We start from the raw sequence: 21,297 nt of genomic DNA, 5'->3' as shown, positions 1-21,297 counted from the left end.
ACAAGCATGTGCTATAGGTTTAATTTTTGTTCTTCAAAATTTCTATCTAGAAAAACAGCATACATGTTAATTGGTAATTTAATTTTGTGTTATGGGACTTAAATGAAATTCAGCAAGTGAAACCTTTTCTTTCATTGATTCCTAAGTATTGCCTAAAATGCTGTCACATGATCTGGACAGTTTACAGTTAATTGTGAGGGTCCAAACCAAACCTAATATCCTAAATATCCAGTTCAGTCAAACCCTGATATGACATACAGCTAGTTTTTCTCAATAACATTGCTCAAAAGATTGTAGTTCCTTGGACGTAAATCACATGCTAGATCTTCACTGCCTTGTTTAACAATTTAAATTATATGTTGAAGTTTGTATCTGAAATAAAAAGAATAACACATGGATTGATAGTCTATTGGATAAAGTCTCATTAAGGCATGACTGTGGTTGCATGAAATATGACCTTTGTTTGAGAATTTTTAAAGATTTATCTGTTTATCTTTTACTAAATTTCTGGAATAGCTTTCGAGCTATGTCTAGTGAAATCTTAAATTGGATTGCCACTTCTTGCATATTTTACTGCCTGATTGGAAGCCTAGTTATTTTTGTGAAGCTCAGATAGATATCAGAAATGCATATTCAATGAAATTCTGATACACCACAATGCTTGATAAGGAGAACTTTTATTTTTGACATGTAACTTACATGTTAACATGCATCACAATAAGCTCATAAACTAAGTCGATTAACACTTTGTTCATGAGAAGATATTATGGCTGAAAGCTTCTTAATATTTTTTCCGGTCATAGTTAGCTGACAGTTTGGGACATACTTCCCAAGGTTTGCACTGGAATCTCCTCTAACCAGAGGGATGCTGAATTATGGGCTTACAGCTAGTTTGCTTGAGTTCTTGGTTTGCTAGTTGAGCATAACATTGTATTGATGGGAACATGAAGGTGTATTAGTTGTCACAGGTTAGTCAGGTTTATAGATGGTAAAGAATATCATGGTTTATATAATTGAAAGTGAAATTCTAGGTGATTGGATGAGGCTTGCCACCATAAGGATATATGAAATGTTTAATGCTTGGCGTGTCTTTGTTGGCTGAAATACCATGGCTTTGAATCAAGTAGCTGTCAATCTGTAGCAGCTACATTCAAATTATTGCCAATAACGTGAATGCATTTTCTTTTCAAAAGAAACATTCATGTTATCAGCAATGAATATCTTTAGTCAGAGTAACAGAGGGATTCTTTTTAAACTTGGGTTGTCGGTAGGAGTTCTGGTTTGATATGTAAAAGCTCCCAAGAAATATGAATCATTCTCCCAGGTTTTTGTCATGGTTTGGCTTGTTTCTTTTGGAACTGAGTTGGAATTGTTAGAACAAATGGTCTTTCTTCGGAGGAAGCCATCATGTTTTAATTTGTTTCTTGTGGAGCTGAGTCGGAATTGTTTAAAACAAATGATCACCCCCCTTATATTATATAGCAAACATCAGAGTGAAGATTAAGCCGACTACGACATTTACTAAGAGCCTGTTTGCATGTTAATCCTTGAAAGTTTCAGAGTACTAAAATCCTGTCTCTTTCATCCAATTTTCCCTATGATCATTGCCTCCGACCTTTAAAACTTTGGTTGTCTGGGCACTAAACCCTGACAGTCTGGCACGCTCTAGATGCCTTATTCAGGTCTCTCTTGTCTTCATTCATTTGTCTTCAATTTAAGTTGTCACTTTCATGTTGCAATTCAGTTCCAGGCAATAATATCTGCATTATTTATAGTACTGGTAAAAGTAAATATTTTGGATTTTGGTTGTACCTAATTTTGGTTATACTTGGGTAAATGTCTAAACTACCCCTCTAATTTTGTCATGTTCCCTACCCAAAATTATCCAAAATTACGGGCCGAGGTTGTGGCAACTGTAGCATATTTATAGAGGATAAAAATATGCAAGACCTCTTATCAAGATATTACAAAGCAAGCAGCGGGATAAATAATCAATTAAATAAGTTTTAAAATTTAAATAGTTAAAATCTAAATGTTAATGTTTTGTGAAATTCAATGACATTTAAAAGATCTTACATCAAACTTAGTAAAATTTTGATCTAAGCTAAAGAGATCAAAATTCTGTTTCAAGCCGCTCTTCTATAATAAAACCTCAAGCTAAGCTAGTTCTCTGAATTTGTAAAAACAATAGCATATCGAATAATAAACTAGGTAGCTGCTAGTAAGCAATGGACATTTCAATTAGATTAATTAAGCAATAAGATAAATAATAATTTTATAGAAAATAAGCATATGTAATTTATTAGTTCAAAACCAAATCCAAATATGTAACATTATTAAAGCATCATATATGCGAATTCTATCTTTCTCAAAGTTCCAATTTTGCATTCATAAATCTAATTCTTTTAAAAACATCAAGTTTATCTCGACAGTAATAAATGACGACTATACTTATACTTTATGACTAGACCAGATAATAAGCTCAGAAATAGTTAAAATGCTAATGTATAATCCTCAATGGTAGAGTATCGAAATGCCAACATATAACCCTGCTAACAAGATATCGAAGAGCCAACATATAACCCCCAAAGACATGATATCGAAATGCCAGTGTATAACCCCTACTGACATGGTATCGAAGTATCACCATATATATAACCCTTATTGACAAATCTCGATAGCAATAAACTACGACTACATTTATACTTTATGGCTAGACCAGAAAATAATCTTACAAATAGTCAAAATGCTAATGCATAACCCCTAATAGTAGAGTATCAAAATGCTAACATATAACTCCACTAACCAGATTTCGAGGAGCCAACATATAACCCCCATAGGTAGGGTATCGAAATGTTAACATATAACCCCCACCGGTAGAGTATCGAAATGCCAGTGATAACCCCCATTGGTAGGATATCGAAGTATCAACATATAACTCCTATGGGTAGGGTATCAATATGCCAACACATAATCCCCACTGATAGGGTATCAATGTGTCAATATGTAACCCCATTGCCAGGATATTGAAACCTAATTTCACTGTGAGTCCAAATTTATTTCGAATCAAAACTATTTTCTTAGAAACATGTTCAATGTTCCAAATCAAAAGATACATAAAATCATGCAATATTGAAATTAATCAAGCATAATCCATATCAAAATTAATATGTTCGATCAAAAAATATATATTATTTCAGAAAAAGACATTTTCAATAATAAAATACCATATATCAAGTTCATAAATCATGATAATTCAATTCAAAAAATATTTTATAATTTTGCTGACAAATATAGAAAAAGAGTTACGTCACTTTTCTTAAGAGTACAACCAGCTAACAAATCTTCTAACTCTAAAAGTCCCTCTTAGAGACTAATATTCAAAAATTATATTTTTATCAAAAATTTAGCAATAATTATTTTAAGAATAGGAATTTCATGTCCTAACACCCTCACTGGGTTGACCAAGTAGAGGTTCTTGATATCCCATTTGGTTTTAATAAAAACCCATTGCTTCAACTAGGAGACTACTTAAGGCAGTGCAGATGGCTTAATAAAGATTGAGGGTAACTAAATCATCAGTGTCCGACAAGAGCTAAAGTGGAATCCGGCACGCTATCGGTGGTCATAGGTCAGGACCTCCCCATCCATTAGGGTTGATCAAGATTATTGAGGAGAGCTCTTTGCTGTATCTAACAACCCTAGAGGGATAGTAGAAAGAAAAAATATATATAGAGAGAAACAAGATGAGAGCCTGAGGAAGAGAGAAAAAGGGAGAGAACAAAACTCTCTCTTCAACAGAGGAAGTGGGAAGCTCATGGGCGGTGACTAGCGGTTGGAGGACCAATGGTCGGCCATTGAGAATGGCGGCAGGTAGCTACAAGTGGCCAACAGCGAAAGAAGCAAACTAGAAAAAGAGCCAATCAAATAGGGGTTTCCTTAGCTTGGTAGATTTCCGATCCTAGGCCGCTCACCGGCAGCTGGGGTTCTAGCAGTGCATGAGGAGACTAACCACAAGTTTTGACATAAGCACCAACAACACGAATGACAAGAAAATAAAGAAAGAAGGTTGAAATCGAATAAAAAAATAGGGGAACCAAATAGGGCATCCCCTTCTTGACAAAATCTGTCGATTAGTCGGACGGAAACCATGATTTAAGGATTAACAAGGGCATGAAGGAGGATTAATTAAATGATTTTGATATCTTTATCTAGCTTCTAGCAATGTTTTGGCCATGGCAGTGGCATTCGGCATTTAGCGAAGACTTAAACAAATGCCGGTGATTTTCCAACTTGAAGTTGAGATCACTAATGGGGATTAAAGGGAGGCCGGTGGTGGCTTTAAATAGGGCAGAGCCGAGGGTCCTTCATCCCCAAAAATCTTCCATCTGCGGACTTCCACTCAAAATCAGAGTAGAAAACGACTCATAAACAAAGTCTACCCTCTTCCCAGCACAAATGTTGGCCAAGAACTTTATTTATTTATTTTTTTTCTATTATGGGTTAATTTTGCTATCCGGCCCGGTTAAGTGAACTAGGTTTAGCTCTTTATTAGGCTCACACGTGCTCGGTATTCCAAAATTGATCACTGAAATTATCCTAGAGTAAATTTCTTATCTTATAAACTTTCAAATTTATATCAATTAGCATGAATAATAAGTTATTTATATCATTATATTTTTGTTATATAATTAAAGTTGATAATCAAAATTTTTCTTCATTCATTTCATCAAGTTAGTTGCATATTCTTTTAATACCTTCTCAAACAGAAAGAAAGAAAGAAAGAAAGAAAGAAAGAAAGAAAGAAAGAAAGGAAGGAAGGACAAATATATACAACAAATCAAACAGAAAGAAAGAAAAAGGATGGACGCACACAAAATTCAAAGATCACGAAGGTAAGTGAAACCAGAAGCAAAATCTTTTATCTCATTAACACACTAATTTTATATTAAATTTATTTACAAACATAATAATTACTTGATTAATCTCTAATTACATTCATCTATTAAAAAAAAATAGCCATCCATTTAATTGAGAAAATAAAGAGATTTTTCAGTTAGAAAGATAGCTACCTTTCATCTCAAACTAAATCAGCACTTAACTCTCCCTACCGTTTTTTCTGCCCAAGCAATAAAAACCATCAGAGGTTTCTCCTCTTTGAAGGGATATTAAATCTCTCTCTCTCTCTCTCTCTCTCTCTTTCTCTCTCTCTCTCATACCTCACCATCACCACAAGCTCCTCTATGCCCATCTCTCTAAACCTCTTCTCATTTGAAGCTCTTGTCTGGGGCCAAAATCAGGCCTTGCGAAACTCCAGATGATAATCTTTCTCCTTTTTATTCTACTTTTTTCTCTCCTTAGAAGCTCAATGGATCCCATAGATTATAAGCTTGGGCACATCTCTGGTTGGAGACAGAGCTATCTATAGGCATAAATCATGAGAGTTGAAGAGCCATCTCATTAAGAACGGTCACTTCTTTGCACCCACGAAGCGACCTACATCCAAGTCTTCTTCCTTAAAGAACTCTATGTTGTCATAGACTTGAGGCTGTAGAGAGTTTCCTCTTAACAGAAATAAAAATTTCTACTTCTACAAATTTTTTTTCATGGATCAATTACACTTATGTTTCTCTCTAAGGTGTTATGGAGCTCTGCACACAGCACTTAAACCTTGGCTTAAGCTCAGTGCAAACCTAGGCCCCATATTTCTGATATTAAAGATTAAATGCTAATTTGGACCCTTGGAGAAAACTACTGAAATTCTAAACATGCGGATGTAGGTAACTGTATATGTGGCTGTAGTTCACATTTGAGGGCATTAAATTTGAGTCTTTGGAAATTAAGAGTTGCTTGTTCAAGTATGCAAATTCTCACAAATTCTCACATGGATTTTCTCAAATTACATGCTCAATGCTATTATAGTAGCAACCATGCTTCCCAACAAATACAATCTAAAAGGAGTTAGCTATTTCTTTTACTTTTTTTTATATACTGTAAAGAGGAATAATAGTACCTAAACTCATTTAAATTAGCTATCATGGTAAAGCATGAAATAAATTTGTAAGTATATGTTGAAGCACACAACTAGTAGAATATTAAATAATGGACATCTAACTTAAGCCTAACTAAATTATCTATCATTATTCACATGAACTGCACATGCATTTAACTAGTTTAGTGATATTCCGGTACTCATTTTTATGACGGAATCTTAAGAATAGAGAAGATTTTCTAGTCTCCAAGAGACAAAATTAAGCTACTAGATGTTGCCCAGAGATGGTCACCTAAGAGGGGGGGTGAATTGGGTGTTTTAAAATTTTTGTCTAATTAAACTAAACACACAAGAGTATGTGCAAAAGTAAAATTAAAGTTGTAACCACAGTTAATCGCAAACGCAAAGGTTTATAGTGGTTCGGAGCTTCCACTGCTCCTACATCCACTCCTCAAACACCTTTGGAAATTTTCCACTATAATCAGCGATTACAGTCCGGTAGTTTTTTGAGTGAACTACCCAACTCGTTGTTTTACTCCGGGCTAACAACGAATCCTACAATCCCCCAATTTAACCTAGGCTTGGGACGCCTATCCCTTGTTCCAAGTCCCTTGACTGGAATAAGCACAATATTCAAGTATTTTACAAGAATTTAAAAGCTCTTATGAAAGCAAATAAAACAGTGAAGAACAACAAAACCGGAAGAACCCTCTTTGCCGTTGAAAGCGTGGGTGATGGTGGTTCTTCCGATGTGGATCACGTTGGCATGAATGCGAGCTTTGATTGCCGAGTGGGAGTGAGTAGATGAGCACGAAATCAGATGAAGAAGACTTGAATGCTCTTGATTTCTCCTCTTGAAAGCACCAACTCCCTTGAAACTCCTTCTCTTTCTTCTCTCTTGAATGATCTTATGTTTGGTTGGTGAGAAGTTGTTTAAAGGCACTTAAAAGCTCCTTTTTATACTCCTACAAGCAATAGATCCGTTAGACACAAAAATATAGCTGTTTGAATTTCAAACAAATCTGCAAAAGTGTGTCAGTCGCGTCCCAGGCGTTCTGGAGACGTCTCCGCTTGAACGAGAGACGTCTCGGCTGTATAAAAAATCTTTTTAACGATGTTGGAGTCGACTCGGCGCTTTCTGGGGACGACTCCGAAGAAGAACAGCTCGATTTCTTATTTTTCTGTTTTTCTGAGAGAGTCAGCTCGCGTGCCTAGGGGGACGTCTCGGGATTTTTTGCTTTATGCGTGGGGACGGCTCCGCGACGTCGGGGACGACTCCGACGTTTTCTCAACGAAAAAGCAAGTCCTCTGGAATCCCTGAGAGAGTCGACTCCGCGACGTCGGGGACGACTCCGACATTTTCTCAACGAAAAAGCAAGCCCTCTGGAATCCCTGAGAGAGTCGACTCCGCGTCCTTAGGAGACGACTCGCGCGCATCCCTTGAAATCGGCCTTTCTACCGTCTCTGAGAGAGTCGACTCCGGAAAGCCGGGAGTCGACTCCGACCCTGCGAAACGCCTCGGCAGGTGCCGGGGACGTCTCCAGACGTGCCAGTTTCTTCTCTACGTGCCAGAGACGTCTCTGGAACAAACCGGAGACGTCTCGGCTGCCCCTGATCTATTTTCTTCATCTCAAAAATCTTCAATAAATCTTCCGAAAAATATGGGAACATGCCTTGACAATTCTTAACAATATTCTTAGTTAAACACCTGAAATGCTCAAGTAAATTGTTAATATAAAGGAAATTATACTCTAGTGTTTTGTATTCATCAAAATCCATTAGGGGGTCAACAATCTCCCCCTTTTTGATGATGACAAAACACTGAGTATATGCAAAATTTAAAATTAAACATATACACAGTATTTGATCAGATGTACAAGTATTGTGCTTTGGTTAGAGCTAGATACAGTATGCATAATTCAATATAGTTAACTGTCAGTTCAATTCTTATGCATAAGTATTGATTTTAGTAGCTCTTTGAGTAATTTTGGCATATCATCTATCACTTTTAGATTTGAATCAAGTTAAAGTGTAAATTAATGAAATATTGATGATACTTTTGACTCCCCCTTTCTTTTCCAGAAGGGCAATTGTCTTAAAGCCAATATTCTTCAATTTTATCTTTTCATTTTGTTGATTCTAATTAAACTTTCAAGTATGAGTGTAAATTTTGCATTTTTGCATTTAGCATTCCATATTGGTGTTCTACTCCCCCTTTTTGTCATCAACAATGAAGGAGACAAATTTTCCTTAGGTGCCTAAAATGCGATGCCTATTAGAATTCAGCATTCATATTACAATGAAATATTTAATGACTTGGGAAGGTGAAATTTACTCCCCCTTTGTTTTGGAATTCATTTCAGACCTTTTAAATGTAGTTATTACAAGTTGTGCTCCCCCTGTTTCATATGCATTGTCAAGTTGGGAAAATAGTGAAATGGTTGCACATGGTCAAGTTTGAACATTCAAGGTATGTTATGGCATTTCCATGGCACATCACAGTATTAGAAACATACTCCAAGATTCAAAAAGAAGGATTATGACATTCATATAACATTACAATCATTTGAAGCCATTACAAGGATAAAAAGCCATTACAAGGATTGATTGCTAATACAAAAGAAAGAGTTTCATATAAGCCTAGGGTTTTACAAAAAGATGAACCCTATATGTCCACAAAATGTGCCTCACCGGCGACCACGCTCAATAGCCCCAGCAGCAGCCTCCACAAACCTATGTATTGCATCCATTAGACTTCTAAAGTTATCTCCCTGAGATTGATTGAGGGCTGTCACTAATGCTTCAAATTCATGGGTTGCCCTGTCAATCCTCCCTCTAAGTTGGGCAGCCACACTGCCCACATTGCCTTCAGGGCTCGTCAGCTCTTGAAGACCATCCGATATGATCTTCAATTCAGCCTGTATCTCACATGATCTTCTTATTTGGTTTGATGCCACACAAACCAATTCTGACCCTATAGCTTCCATTTGAGTTTTGATTTCTTTCAACTCTTCCAAGAGTGCTTCATGTGAGGTGCGGATGGGAGCTAACTCAGCAGAAATCACTGATCTCATTTCTTTCCTCATCTGCTGGCACATCATAGATGCTAGGGTCTGCATCTGCTCATCTGACAAGAGCGTCGATCCACAAGCTGGAGGAGGAGGCATGGAAGTGGATGGTCCAGCCGAGCTGGAAGGTACATCAGGAAAGCTCTCCATATGATCAGCGAAGGGTATAGGGCTATGTGGAGGAGAGAGGTGGACAGGCTCCTGATGATGAATCTAAGGCTCTACAGTTTGGGATTTTCTTTTACAGACCTTAACCCAAGCCCCGTCTTTCTTGTGAAACTCCATCCTATGTAGTGTGCTCTCATTGTAGAAATCAGTGTTTCTCAAGGGTTTCTCTGGCTCATTTTCAGGGATAGGAACCTTAAAGTGCTTGAAAAGTAGGGTGAAGACCATCCCATATGGTATGCTAAATCTGGAATACCTATGACATATTGAGATGTAGTTCAACATGAGCCTAGGGAGGTTTAGGGGAATCCCTAGCAAGATGTGGTGCATAATGGCTAAATCTCGCTCCGAAACGAAGCCGAAGCGACCGGTTTTTGGGAACAAGACCCTGTTAATTATGCTCAAGAGCAATCTCATTTCAGCATTGAGGTCTTGGGACTTAACTATGTCAAGAGGACCGCAGTCCTCTCTACCTAAAATTAGGTTTAAAGCAATCTCCCTTTGGGGATGTGAGGTCGGAGCCTCACCGTACTTGGGTATTTGTAACAAACTAGATAAAATGTCCTCATTGATTTCTACCAATGTGCCTCGGACATATCCGGTGTACCCCGAGCTCCCTAAGGCCAAATTACTAAAGATTTCTCTCATTAGGCCGGGATAGGTAGACATGTTTAGGGAACATAGGTGTTGCCAACCTTGGGCACGGAGTCTCTCTCCAATAGAGAACCCCTCACTCGCTAAAAATGAAAATCTATGTGCCTACCTGTTGTCACTGTGCGATTCGCACAGGAGGGAGTCACGGTTGGCGGAGCAATCGGAGGAGACGGCGCGGAGGACTCTTCCCTCCGTTCCTCGTCGTTTGCCACCCTAGGACGCCTCCCACCACTACGCCTAGCTTTCTTAGGTGCCATTGATCGAAAATCTAGGGAAATGGGGAGTGATTTTGGTTCGATTTGCGGTGGAGAGAAGATGGATGCTAGGGTTTAGGGTTTCGTTGGGGACGAAGGAAAGCAGCTCGGGACGGCTCGAGCTGTTTCGGCCTATTTAAAAAAACATTCATTCTGTCCCCGAGACGTCTCCGCGACTAATGCGAGACGTCTCGCCGGGAGGACGTCTCTGTGATTTGCCAGAGACGTCTCCGGCACTGAAAAATTTCAGAAGGTTCCCAATCTTTTCCCAATTCGTTTTATTCAACCTTAATGATCAGTTTGATCTCTCTTGGCGAATATAAAGTGACCTTGCTTGTGATCCTTCCCTTTAATAATACATCCTATAAAAGCTTGACAATGATTTTTTGAATTATCAATATTGAAATGAGGAATGTTTGACCAAATTTCGAATGCCTATGGAATAGGCTCTGAAAATATCTCTATGAAGAGTCCAAAGGTGGATGACCATCCTCCGGAAAGTCAAACAATTCGTCATCTAATTTGATAAATTCATATTTTCACTCATTAGGCACTTGGTTTCCTATATGTGACCTTGAAGTGTATTATTAGTTTGAGTAGCATTCATGTTTATCTCTAGAGCATTCAAAGCATTGCATATTTTTGAGAAGTTAAATCATTTAAACTATAGTGTTGAAATCGAGTCATGCTTGCATTACAAATTCAATCTACTTGATAGGATCATACAAGCACAAGGCATTTCTTAAAAAGTTGAACCTATCTTTGCAAAGGGGCTTTGTAAAGATATCGGCCAATTGATTTTCAGTGCATACATACTCAATCAATACATCATTTTTCAGCACATGATCCCTTATAAAGTGATGCCTAATCTCTATGTGTTTTGATTTAGAGTGTTGGATAGGATTTTTTGTTAAATTAATTGCACTTGTATTATCACATCTAATTGGAATGTTGTCCATTTTGATACCAAAATCTTCAAGTTGTTGCTTAATCCAAAGAACTTGGGCACAACAGCTTCCGGCTGCAATGTACTCAGCCTCAGCTGTGGACAAGGCAACTGAATTCTGTTTCTTGCTAAACCAAGAAACCAAGTTAGCACCCAAGAATTGACAGGTGCCACTTGTGCTTTTTCTGTCGAGTTTGCACCCGACAAAATCAGCATCGGAATAAGCAATTAAATTTAAATCAGATTGTTTAGAATACCATAAACCTGCATTAGATGTCCCTACTAGGTATTTGAATATTCTTTTAACAGCTTGCAAGTGTGATTCCTTAGGACATGCTTGGTATCTAGCACACATGCAAACACTGAATAATATGTCTGGTCTACTAGCAGTAAGTTAAAGTAAAGACCCTATCATACCTCTGTACAATTTGCAGTCTACACTTTTACCTTTTTCATCTTTGTCAAGCTTGCAACTTGAGCCCATGGGTGTGCTGATTTCCTTTGCATCCTTCATCTTGAACTTCTCCAACATTTCCTTGATGTATTTGGACTGACTGATGAAGATGCCTTCCTCTGATTGTTTTATTTGTAGCCCAAGGAAGAAGTTGAGCTCACCCATCATGCTCATTTCAAATTCTCCCTGCATAAGCTTAGCAAACTCTTGACAAAGACTATCATTAGTAGCACCAAAAATTATATCATCCACATAAATTTGCACAAGCAATAAGTCATTCCCTTTTCTTTTAATGAAGAGTGTTTTGTCTACATTTCCTCTTTTAAACTTATTTTCAATTAGAAAATTACTTAATCTTTCATACCACGCCCTAGGGGCTTGCTTAAGTCCATACAATGCTTTATGCAATTTAAAAACATAATCTAGATGTAAGTGGTTTTCAAAATCTGGAGGTTGTTCTACATAAACTTCCTCCATTATATAACCATTTAAAAAAGTACTTTTTACATCCATTTGATAGAGTTTGAAATCCATGAAGCATGCATATGCCAAAAGTAGTCTAATAGCCTCTAACCTGGCAACAGGAGCAAAAGTTTCATCAAAATCTATGCCTTCCTCCTGATTGTAGCCTTTGGCTACTAGCCTAGCTTTGTTTCTTATTACTATTCCATCTTCATCTAGTTTATTTTTATATACCCACTTGGTGCCTATAATTGAAACATTAGGGGGTCTTTTCATTAGTGTCCAAACTTGATTTCTTTCAAATTGGTTTAATTTCTCTTGCATAGCATTTATCCAATTTTCATCTTTTTCGGCTTCTTCTAGTGATTTAGGCTCTATCTATGAAACGAATGCAAGATAATTACTAGTGTTTCTTAAAGAGGATCTTGTCCTTACCCCTTGTGAAGGGTCACCAAGGATTAGATCCCTTGGATGACCATGTGCATACCTCCATTCTCTAGAAAGATCTTGATTTCTCGCTGGAGGTTGATCTTCATCATCTTGCTGAATTGTATCTTCTTTGATTTCATCCTCATGTTGTTTGTCTTGTATAGAGAATTCCTTCATTCTGTCTTCAAGTATACCTGCATCACCATCTTCTTCTTTTCTAGAAGAATCTCCATTAGCTTCATTAAAAACAACATGAATGGATTCTTCAACAACGAGAGTTCTCTTGTTGAAGACCCTGTATGCTCTACTAGATGAGGAATAACCTAAGAAGATCCCCTCATCTGATTTAACACTAAACTTACTTAGATTGTTCTTTCCATTGTTTAAAATAAAGCAGCGACAACTGAAAACATGAAAACAACTTATATTGGGCTTCTTATTTTTCAACAACTCATAAGGTGTTTTCTTTAAGATTGATCTAACTAAAGCACGGTTTAAAATATGGCAGGCAGTATTGATTGCTTCAGCCCAAAAATACTTTGGTAGATCCGATTCGCACAACATGGTACGAGCCATAGCTGCTAGTGTGCGATTCTTCCTTTCTACCACCTCATTTTGTTGGGGTGTCCTAGGGGCCGAAAAATTGTGATTGATACCGTTTCTTCACAAAATTTTTCAAAATGCTGATTTTCAAACTCGGTACCATGATCACTCCTAATTGCTTTTAGTTTAAGATTAAGTTCATTCGAAATCCTATTATGAAACTTGATAAAGGCGGGAAAGGACTCATCTTTGTGGGCAAGAAATGAAACCCATGTAAAACGTGAAAAGTCATCAACAATTACAAGACCAAACTTCTTACCCCCTAGACTAGCAGTTCTAGTGGGTCCAAATAAATCCATATGAATTAGTTCTAAGGGTTTTGATGTTGAGACTATGTTCTTAGATTTGAAAGAGCTTCTTGTTTGTTTCCCTAGTTGACATGCAGCACAAATTTTGTTCTTTTCAAAGTCTATTTTTGGTAGTCCTTTGACTAGATCTTTTGTAATCAATTTAGAAATTAAATCCATGCTAGAATGCCCTAACCTACGATGCCATAACCAGCTTGTCTCATTGACCTTGGCATCCATAGCTACAAGACATTGGCCATCCTTCATGGTGAGATCATCAAGATCTACCATGTAAACATTTCCACGCCTATGTCCCATAAGTATGATCTCATTGTCAATTGGACTACTAATTATGCATAGGGAAGATTCAAACGACACTTTAAAGCCCTTGTCACAAAATTGACTTATACTTAATAAATTATATTTTAATCCATTAACTAACAATACATTGTCAATAAATGAGGAGGATGATATGGAGATTTTACCAACGCCAATGATTTGCCCTTTAGCATTGTCTCCAAATGTGACTACTCCTCCTTTTGATTTCAAGGTGATGAAAAGGCTCTTGTCACCGGTCATATGCCTTGAGCAACCGCTATCAAGATACCACATTCTCTTTTTGCTCCCGGCTGCAAGGCATACCTGCAAAATAATCATGTGAAGCTCTTAGGTACCCAAGCTTTCTTGGGTCCTTCTTGGTTAGTGTAGTTGGTTCCCTTAGGCACCCACATTTTAGTTGTGTTTTTACCTTTTACAAGTGTGTTCTTATTAGTTTGAATCTTTCTTTGAATGCAAGAATAAGCTTTATGTCCACTTTTCCCACAATAAAAGCATGTAGGTTTTTCAGTTTTGGCATCTTTTGCTTTTACAAAAAAGTTCTTTAGATATTTTTGTTGTTTGCTAGTTTTGTATCCTAATCCGGCTTTATTAAAAACAGCTCTTTGATTGGATAGAATAAGATTTAATTTTTCCGAGCTATGTGTAAATTTCTGCACAATTGGTTTGTACTTGTGTAGCTCATCTTTAAGGTCCAAATTTTCTTTAGCTAATTCTTCCTTATCATTTTTAAGGGATTCAACATTTTGTGCAAGTGAAGTATTACTATTGAGTAGGAATTTGACTTTTAGATTTAATTCCTTAATGAGTGTTTTTGCCGTTTCATTTTCAATGCTAAGTTTTGAATTTTTATCCTTTAGGTCAATGATGCTATCATTTTCATAGCTCTCCTTTTCAATCAATAGGTTTTTAATATCATCCTTTAGTTTTTGATTGGAGGCCTTTAGTTCTTTATTTTTTACTCCTAACATACTACAATCATTAATGAGTTATTGGAAAGCTTCATATAATTCTTCTAAAGTAAAATCTGTAGTTGAGCTTTGACATACCTCATCGTCGTCGAATGCCATGAAACACAAGTTGGCGGTCTCTTCCTTCTCTTCTTCGGAGGAGGATGTGTCACTATCATCCCAAGTCGCTTTCAACGCCTTCTTCTTCTTCTTTCCATAGTGCTTCTTCTGTTGAGGGCATTCGGAGCAGATGTGTCCCGGTCTCTTGCAATCATAACATATGATTGGGTCTCTTTCTTTTTCTTTTTCCTTTTCCCAATCATTTCTCCCTCCAAACTTCTTTCTTGGGAAGGTCTTCTTTCTTCTTATGAATTTTTTGAACTTCCTTACTATTAAGCCCAAGTCTTCATCTTCACTTTCTTCTTCACTTTCACTGCTTTCTTCTTCACAAACACTTGAAGTAGCCTTGAGGGCGATTGTCTTCTTCTTTGGCACATCTTCTTCATGTTGCTTCATTGTGAGCTCATGCGTCATTAATGAGCCCAATAATTCTTCAAGTGCCAAGGTGTTGAGGTCTTTGGCTTCTACGATCGCCGTGACCTTCGCTTCCCAAACTTTTGGCAAGGACCTGAGAATTTTCCTCACAAGTTCTGAGTTAGTGTAAGATTTACCCAAATTTTTTAGACCATTTATTATATCAGTGAAGCGTGTGAACATGCATGAAATAGTTTCGTTGGGTTCCATCTTAAATAACTCATATTTGTGAACTAGAATATTCATTTTAGACTCCTTGACTTGATTAGTACCCTCGTGGGTAACTTCAAGCCTATCCCATATTTTCTTGGCGGAACTACAGGTGGAGACTCTATTAAACTCATTTACATCTAGAGCACAAAACAATGAATTCATGGCTCTAGCATTGAGTTGAACCATCTTACTATCATTCTCATCCCAATCCTCCTCAGGTTTGGGAACCTGAACGCCATTAACTGTGTGAGATGGTTCGTGTGGTCCTTTGATTATAACCCTCCACAAGGCATAATCTTGTGCTTGAATAAAAATTCTCATTCTAGTCTTCCAATAGAAATAATTTGTCCCATTGAAGAGTGGAGGTCTATTGGTAGCCTGCCCTTCAGCAGGAACATTGTTGAAGGGTGTTGCCATCTTGATCTTTGGCAAAGACGGTTAGGTCTTCAAGAATACATAGAGCACCTGCTCTGATACCACTTGTTGCCCAGAGATGGTCACCCAAGAGGGGGGTGAATTGGGTGTTTTAAAATTTTTGTCTAATTAAACTAAACACACAAGAGTATGTGCAAAAGTAAAATTAAAGTTGTAACCACAGTCAATCGCAAACGCAAAGGTTTATAGTGGTTCGGAGCTTCCACTGCTCCTACATCCACTCCCCAAACACCTTTGGGAATTTTCCACTATAATCAGCGATTACAGTCCGGTAGTTTTTCGAGTGAACTACCCAACTCGTTGTTTTACCCCGAGCTAACAACGAACCCTACAATCCCCCAATTTAACCTAGGCTTGGGACGCCTATCCCTTGTTCCAAGTCCCTTGACTGGAACAAGCACAATATTCAAGTGTTTTACAAGAATTTAAAAGCTCTTATGAAAGCAAATAAAACAGTGAAGAACAACAAAACCGGAAGAACCCTCTTTGCCGTTGAAAGCGTGGGTGATGGTGGTTCTTTCGATGTGGATCACGTTGGCTTGAATGCGAGCTTTGATTGCCGAGTGGGAGTGAGTAGATGAGCACAAAATCAGATGAAGAAGACTTGAATGCTCTTGATTTCTCCTCTTGAAAGCACCAACTCCCTTGAAACTCCTTCTCTTTCTTCTCTCTTGAATGATCTTATGTTTGGTTGGTGAGAAGTTGTTTAAAGGCACTTAAAAGCTCCTTTTTATACTCCTACAAGCAATAGATCCGTTAAACACAAAAATATAGCCGTTTGAATTTCAAACAAATCTGTAAAAGTGTGTCAGTCGCGTCCCAGGCGTTCCAGAGACGTCTCCGCTTGAACGAGAGACGTCTCGGCTGTATAAAAAATCTTTTTAACGATGTTTGAGTCGACTCGGTGCTTTCTAGGGACGACTCCGAAGAAGAACAGCTCGATTTCTTATTTTTCTGTTTTTCTGAGAGAGTCGGCTCGCGTGCCTAGGGGGACGTCTCGGGATTTTTGTGCTTTATGCGTGGGGACGACTCCGACGTTTTCTCAATGAAAAAGCAAGTCCTCTGGAATCCCTGAGAGAGTCGACTCCGTGTCCTTAGGAGACGACTCGCGCGCATCCCTTGAAATCGGCCTTTCTGCCGTCTCTGAGAGAGTCAACTCCGGAAAGCCGGGAGTCGACTCCGACCCTGCGAGACGCCTCGACAGGTGCCGGGGACGTCTCTAGACGTGCCAGTTTCTTCTCTACGTGCCAGAGACGTCTCTGGAACAAACCGGAGACGTCTCGGCTGCCCCTGATCTGTTTTCTTCATCTCAAAAATCTTCAATAAATCCTCCGAAAAATATGGGAACATGCCTTGACAATTCTTAACAATATTCTTAGTTAAACACCTGAAATGCTCAAGTAAATTGTTAATATAAAGGGAATTATACTCTAATGTTTTGTATTCATCAAAATCCATTAGGGGGTCAACACTAGATGCACTGATGGAAAAGCTAAACCTTTTTTTTTTTCCAGTGTTGGTGATGTTCATTTGAAAATTTCACAATACTCCATAACCCTTGACATTATAGCAGTTGGTGCATCTTGATTACATAGAAGGATCATTTGAAGAAGCCATCGGTTCTCTTTGGTAGGCTAAAAGATGGAGTCCCTGATCGATTCTAAGAGTTAACGTGCTCTTATATTTGACATCCTTTCTCTCATCACTCAGCATAAATGTGAAGAAGTGGATGAGGACTGCTGCAAAGATCTTCATCTGCCTGTATGCAAATTCCTTTCCCAAACAAATTCGTGGACCAGCCTGCGAATGGAAGTCTTGACAGGTTATTTCTAAGATGAAAATAGGACAGATAATATAAACATTTGATGATCTATCCATGTAATGAAAACAAATGACAAGAAGATTTGGTAATCAGTTCTCATAAAGATAATTAGTTCTATTTCTAACTTTGCATAAAATAAGGGAAAAGAATGGATACCTGGATTAGGAGCTAACAGTAAATTAGCTCACTTAATGTTTTTTTTTGATATTTATCAAAATACAAATTGATTGGGATTAAGAACCATGCATGAAATAGATATGGCAACAAGGAGTCGAACAGGGCCTTTTTTAAGCATTGTATAGAGGAACTTAATGCCCCCTGAGAATTTGAAATCTGAGTTTCAGTATCAAGCTAGTTTAGTTTCTAATTTTATTAAGCCATTCAGCCAAGTGTTGAGATGAAACGAAAATGAACCTATTTTGAGCAGCTTGATAAACTCGAATCCTTTATATTGAGCTGAATTCAAGTCAAACTTAAATCAAGCTGAATGAAACTTGAATCAAGCTTGAGGGTGCCAACTTGCTGCTGATCTAATATGGCTAGTAAGGCATGCACTCTCCTGGGAAACGTATGCCTTCTGCACAGCAGATTTTCCTACCAAGATTTGGAGGTTATCTCAGGCCAATTGGCTTGGGTTTTGCTTTTAAGAGGTTGTAAAGGAAAAAGAATCTCTTATACTGATACAAGAGAACCAGGTTTAATCCCACCATCACCCCAATACTTAACCATGCTTCCACTTGTCCTAGCAAAATTATAAGAAAAAAAGAAAAAACTTCAAATCAAGCTTGCCCTAGGTTTTATCAAGCTTGAAACTCACAGCATTGCCCCCAGAAGTTCTGCAGCACTAACAGCTCTCTTTCCAAGATGATTCCAATGTTTATCTGAAGTTAGGTACTATTCTTCTTTTTGGTTTCTTTTTTCTCCTTCTCCCTTTGTTTCTAGCAGCCTAGCTAGAATCACACAAATCACCATTTTTCTGAATGAAGCTGGTGGAGTCCTAGTCCACCAGCTTCATTCAGAAGAAAACACACACACACAAAAAAAATCAAAATCATATTTTGAGCAAATATAATGAATGATCTATTAAACCAATTAGACAAATTGCCATATAACACCATAGTCCTACCTACTTTGAACTTAAGCTTTTAGGTTTAGAATCTGATTTCAGCCACTGAATTGAATACAGTGGTTGATCACAGATATACAATGTGCATCCCAAATTGAAATCATTTGGAGCCTAAATACCTAGGATTAAGTCCAGCTTGTGTACTTCTAATTCAAGCTTGAGCAAGCCTGCAATCAAGCCACACATAAGAAATTTATGAACAGATTGAACAATTATTGAGCCCAAAATTTATGCTAAGGTAGAATAAAACTCAATTCAAGTAAAGAAGTATTACCTGAAAGGCAGTGAACTTGAAGGGGTTCTCAGGTCGGAAAACCCCATGTTCATCAAGCCATCTTTCCGGATGGAAAACTTCTGCATCCACCCGCCACAGGAATTTCATTCTTCCCATCGAATAAGGTAGAAAGCATACCATGTCCCCTTTCTTTACATCGAATCCACCCGGCAGAGTGTCATCAGAGAAACAAATCTTTGGGTCCTTCAACATGGAAGGTAAAACCAATTGTGTCATTATACACCGAAACAATTCAAATATAGTTAACTTTTTGCTGATAAATTAATTTAATTTGAATAACAGATGACCTGAGGGATAGCAGGATATATCCTCAGTGTCTCAGTCAGAGCTGCATGGAGATACTGCATCTTGTCAAGTGCCTCGTCAGTCAACCTGGAGGGAAATTCTGCAATCGATATGCTGTCATTTGTTTTGGTTGCTTCCTTTATTTCTTGAGCAAGCTTTTCTTGCAGAGATGGATGCTTGCAAAGCATGTAGAAGAACCAAGAAAGAGTGACCGCCGTCGTGTCTCTCCCAGCAATTATGAAGTTCAATATTATGTCTCTAAGGTACTGATCATTCAAATTCTTCGGGTCCTTCGTCTTCTGCACCAGAAACCTTGACAAGATATCCTCTTTCTTCATCTAGAATCCAAACAGCCATTAGAGCTTAGCAAGAGAAAGGGAGTATATGAAACTTTCGACTACAAACATGAAAAATTTTTCTTCCAACTCACAGTGTCATTTTGTTGCTTAGACATAGACCCTGTTTTTCTGCGAATCAGTTTGTACGCAAGGCCGTCGATCACTCTGATGTTTTTCTTCAGCTCTGCTTCTGATCCAACGCCTAGAAATCTCTTAATTTTCCAGAAAATATCCACATAGCGCCACAGGATTAGATCGCTTGAATCATCGAATGCCTTTGCAAAGCTATTCCCCTCTTCGCTTAAACCAGACAGAGTATCCAGTTCTTCACCAAACCCAATTTTGAATATGGAATCTAGTGTAGATTTCATGAACAAATCCTAACTCAAAAAATAATATACCATTAGAAGAACGAAAACAGATTTATTTTTATAAATCCATCACAACATCCTCTTTTCACTCACCTGGATGTCCATGGCTTGGTTGGAATTTGCGGCCTTGGAAATTATCAGAGACAGTCTGGAGGCATTGCTTCTGAAAACATCACTACTGAAATCCCTCAAATTCTTGGTGGCGAACTCATAGCTTGCCAGCTTTCTTTGGTGGCGCCACTTCTCACCATCTACAGCAAAAATCCCATCACCCAGCAAATCTTTGAGGTTGTTATAATTGTAAGACCCCTGCCAGTTTACATCCATCTCAAAGTCAAACAAATACCCAAAAACTCAACCTTCCTACCAAAAACCTTAAGCTCATACTACCAGACTTTAAGATTATATCTTTTTTGGAGAAGATGACTACAAAATTATATCATCAGTCTAAGATACTTCGTTTAGTTGTAGCCATAGTACCATGTTTCTAACAAGTAACAACCAAAAGCTTTATGAAGTGCCTACCTTTCCATAGTTTGTGTAGTTGGTTCTTAGTATGTATTCAACGATGGCAGGGTCAACGGTGTAAATCAAGCTACGAGTTGGGGAGAAGAGCCTGAAGGTTTTGAACCGAGCTGCAAGGTCTGTATGGTAGTCGTGGACAGTGCTGAAGTATAAGATTTGATGGAAGACGGTCCCTGTGAGTGGGGGATATCGCTTCTTTTTTGTAGCCTTGATGAAGGAGTGGAGACAAAGGCAGGCCATGACAGTGGCTATAAGAGTGATCGAATACTTGAAGGAGAGGAAATCCATGGCACTCTTTGCAAGATTGAGAGGTTCTCTAGTTTCTACCATTGGGATCTCGCAGTCAGGGAGAAGAGTATATGTTTGGATTTGGCCATGACATCACGAAAACCCCCTTGTCTATAGTAGCCATGGGAATCGAGGTTTGGTGGTGGGGTTATCGAGATTTTAAGCTCCTTTGGTTCGCCGAAAGATTTTAATTTTTAACTGAAATATTTTTTTTTAAAAAAAACAAATAATTTTTATATATTTATTTAATTATAAAACCGATATATTTTTAACAAAAAGTTTTAGGCCCTGTTTGGAGGAGCTGTTGGCAGTAGAGCTGTTGGAAGTAGAGCTGTTCGAAGTAGAGCTATCTGAAGTAGAGCTGTTATAAAAAGTTGTTTGCTGTTTGGTAACTACATTCGTAAAGTGCTGTGGTACTTTGTTTTGTGTTTAGTAAACAAACTGAGAAAGTACTTTTGTACGACA

At 38.0% G+C, this 21,297-nt stretch overlaps 1 protein-coding gene across 2 annotated transcripts; it reads right to left on the bottom strand.

The window, feature by feature from the left end:
• Positions 1 to 17,177: 17,177 nt before the first annotated feature.
• On the bottom strand, positions 17,178 to 20,963 carry LOC120105573 (cytochrome P450 704C1-like). Of its 2 annotated transcripts, XM_089927999.1 has the most exons (7): positions 20,545 to 20,963; positions 20,113 to 20,328; positions 19,741 to 20,028; positions 19,313 to 19,648; positions 19,005 to 19,208; positions 18,850 to 18,897; positions 17,178 to 17,582 (listed from the first exon to the last, which is right to left on the bottom strand). In XM_089927999.1, exons 1-6 carry the CDS (start codon positions 20,872 to 20,874, stop codon positions 18,877 to 18,879), a joined length of 1,395 nt encoding a protein of 464 aa, XP_089784125.1. In that variant the 5' UTR covers positions 20,875 to 20,963; the 3' UTR covers positions 17,178 to 17,582; positions 18,850 to 18,876. The 2 variants fall into 2 exon arrangements, with proteins under 2 accessions (XP_089784125.1, XP_038974085.2); XM_039118157.3 differs by lacking the exon at positions 18,850 to 18,897.
• Positions 20,964 to 21,297: the final 334 nt, after the last annotated feature.

This window comes from Phoenix dactylifera, chromosome 16 (genome assembly GCF_051530095.1).
Source record: "Phoenix dactylifera cultivar Ajwa chromosome 16, Ajwa_hap1_PhDact_Kaust_v1.1, whole genome shotgun sequence".
Lineage (NCBI taxonomy): Eukaryota > Viridiplantae > Streptophyta > Magnoliopsida > Arecales > Arecaceae > Phoenix > Phoenix dactylifera.
Note: the sequence above shows the minus strand (reverse complement) of the source record. Positions and strands in the feature narration are given on the sequence as shown.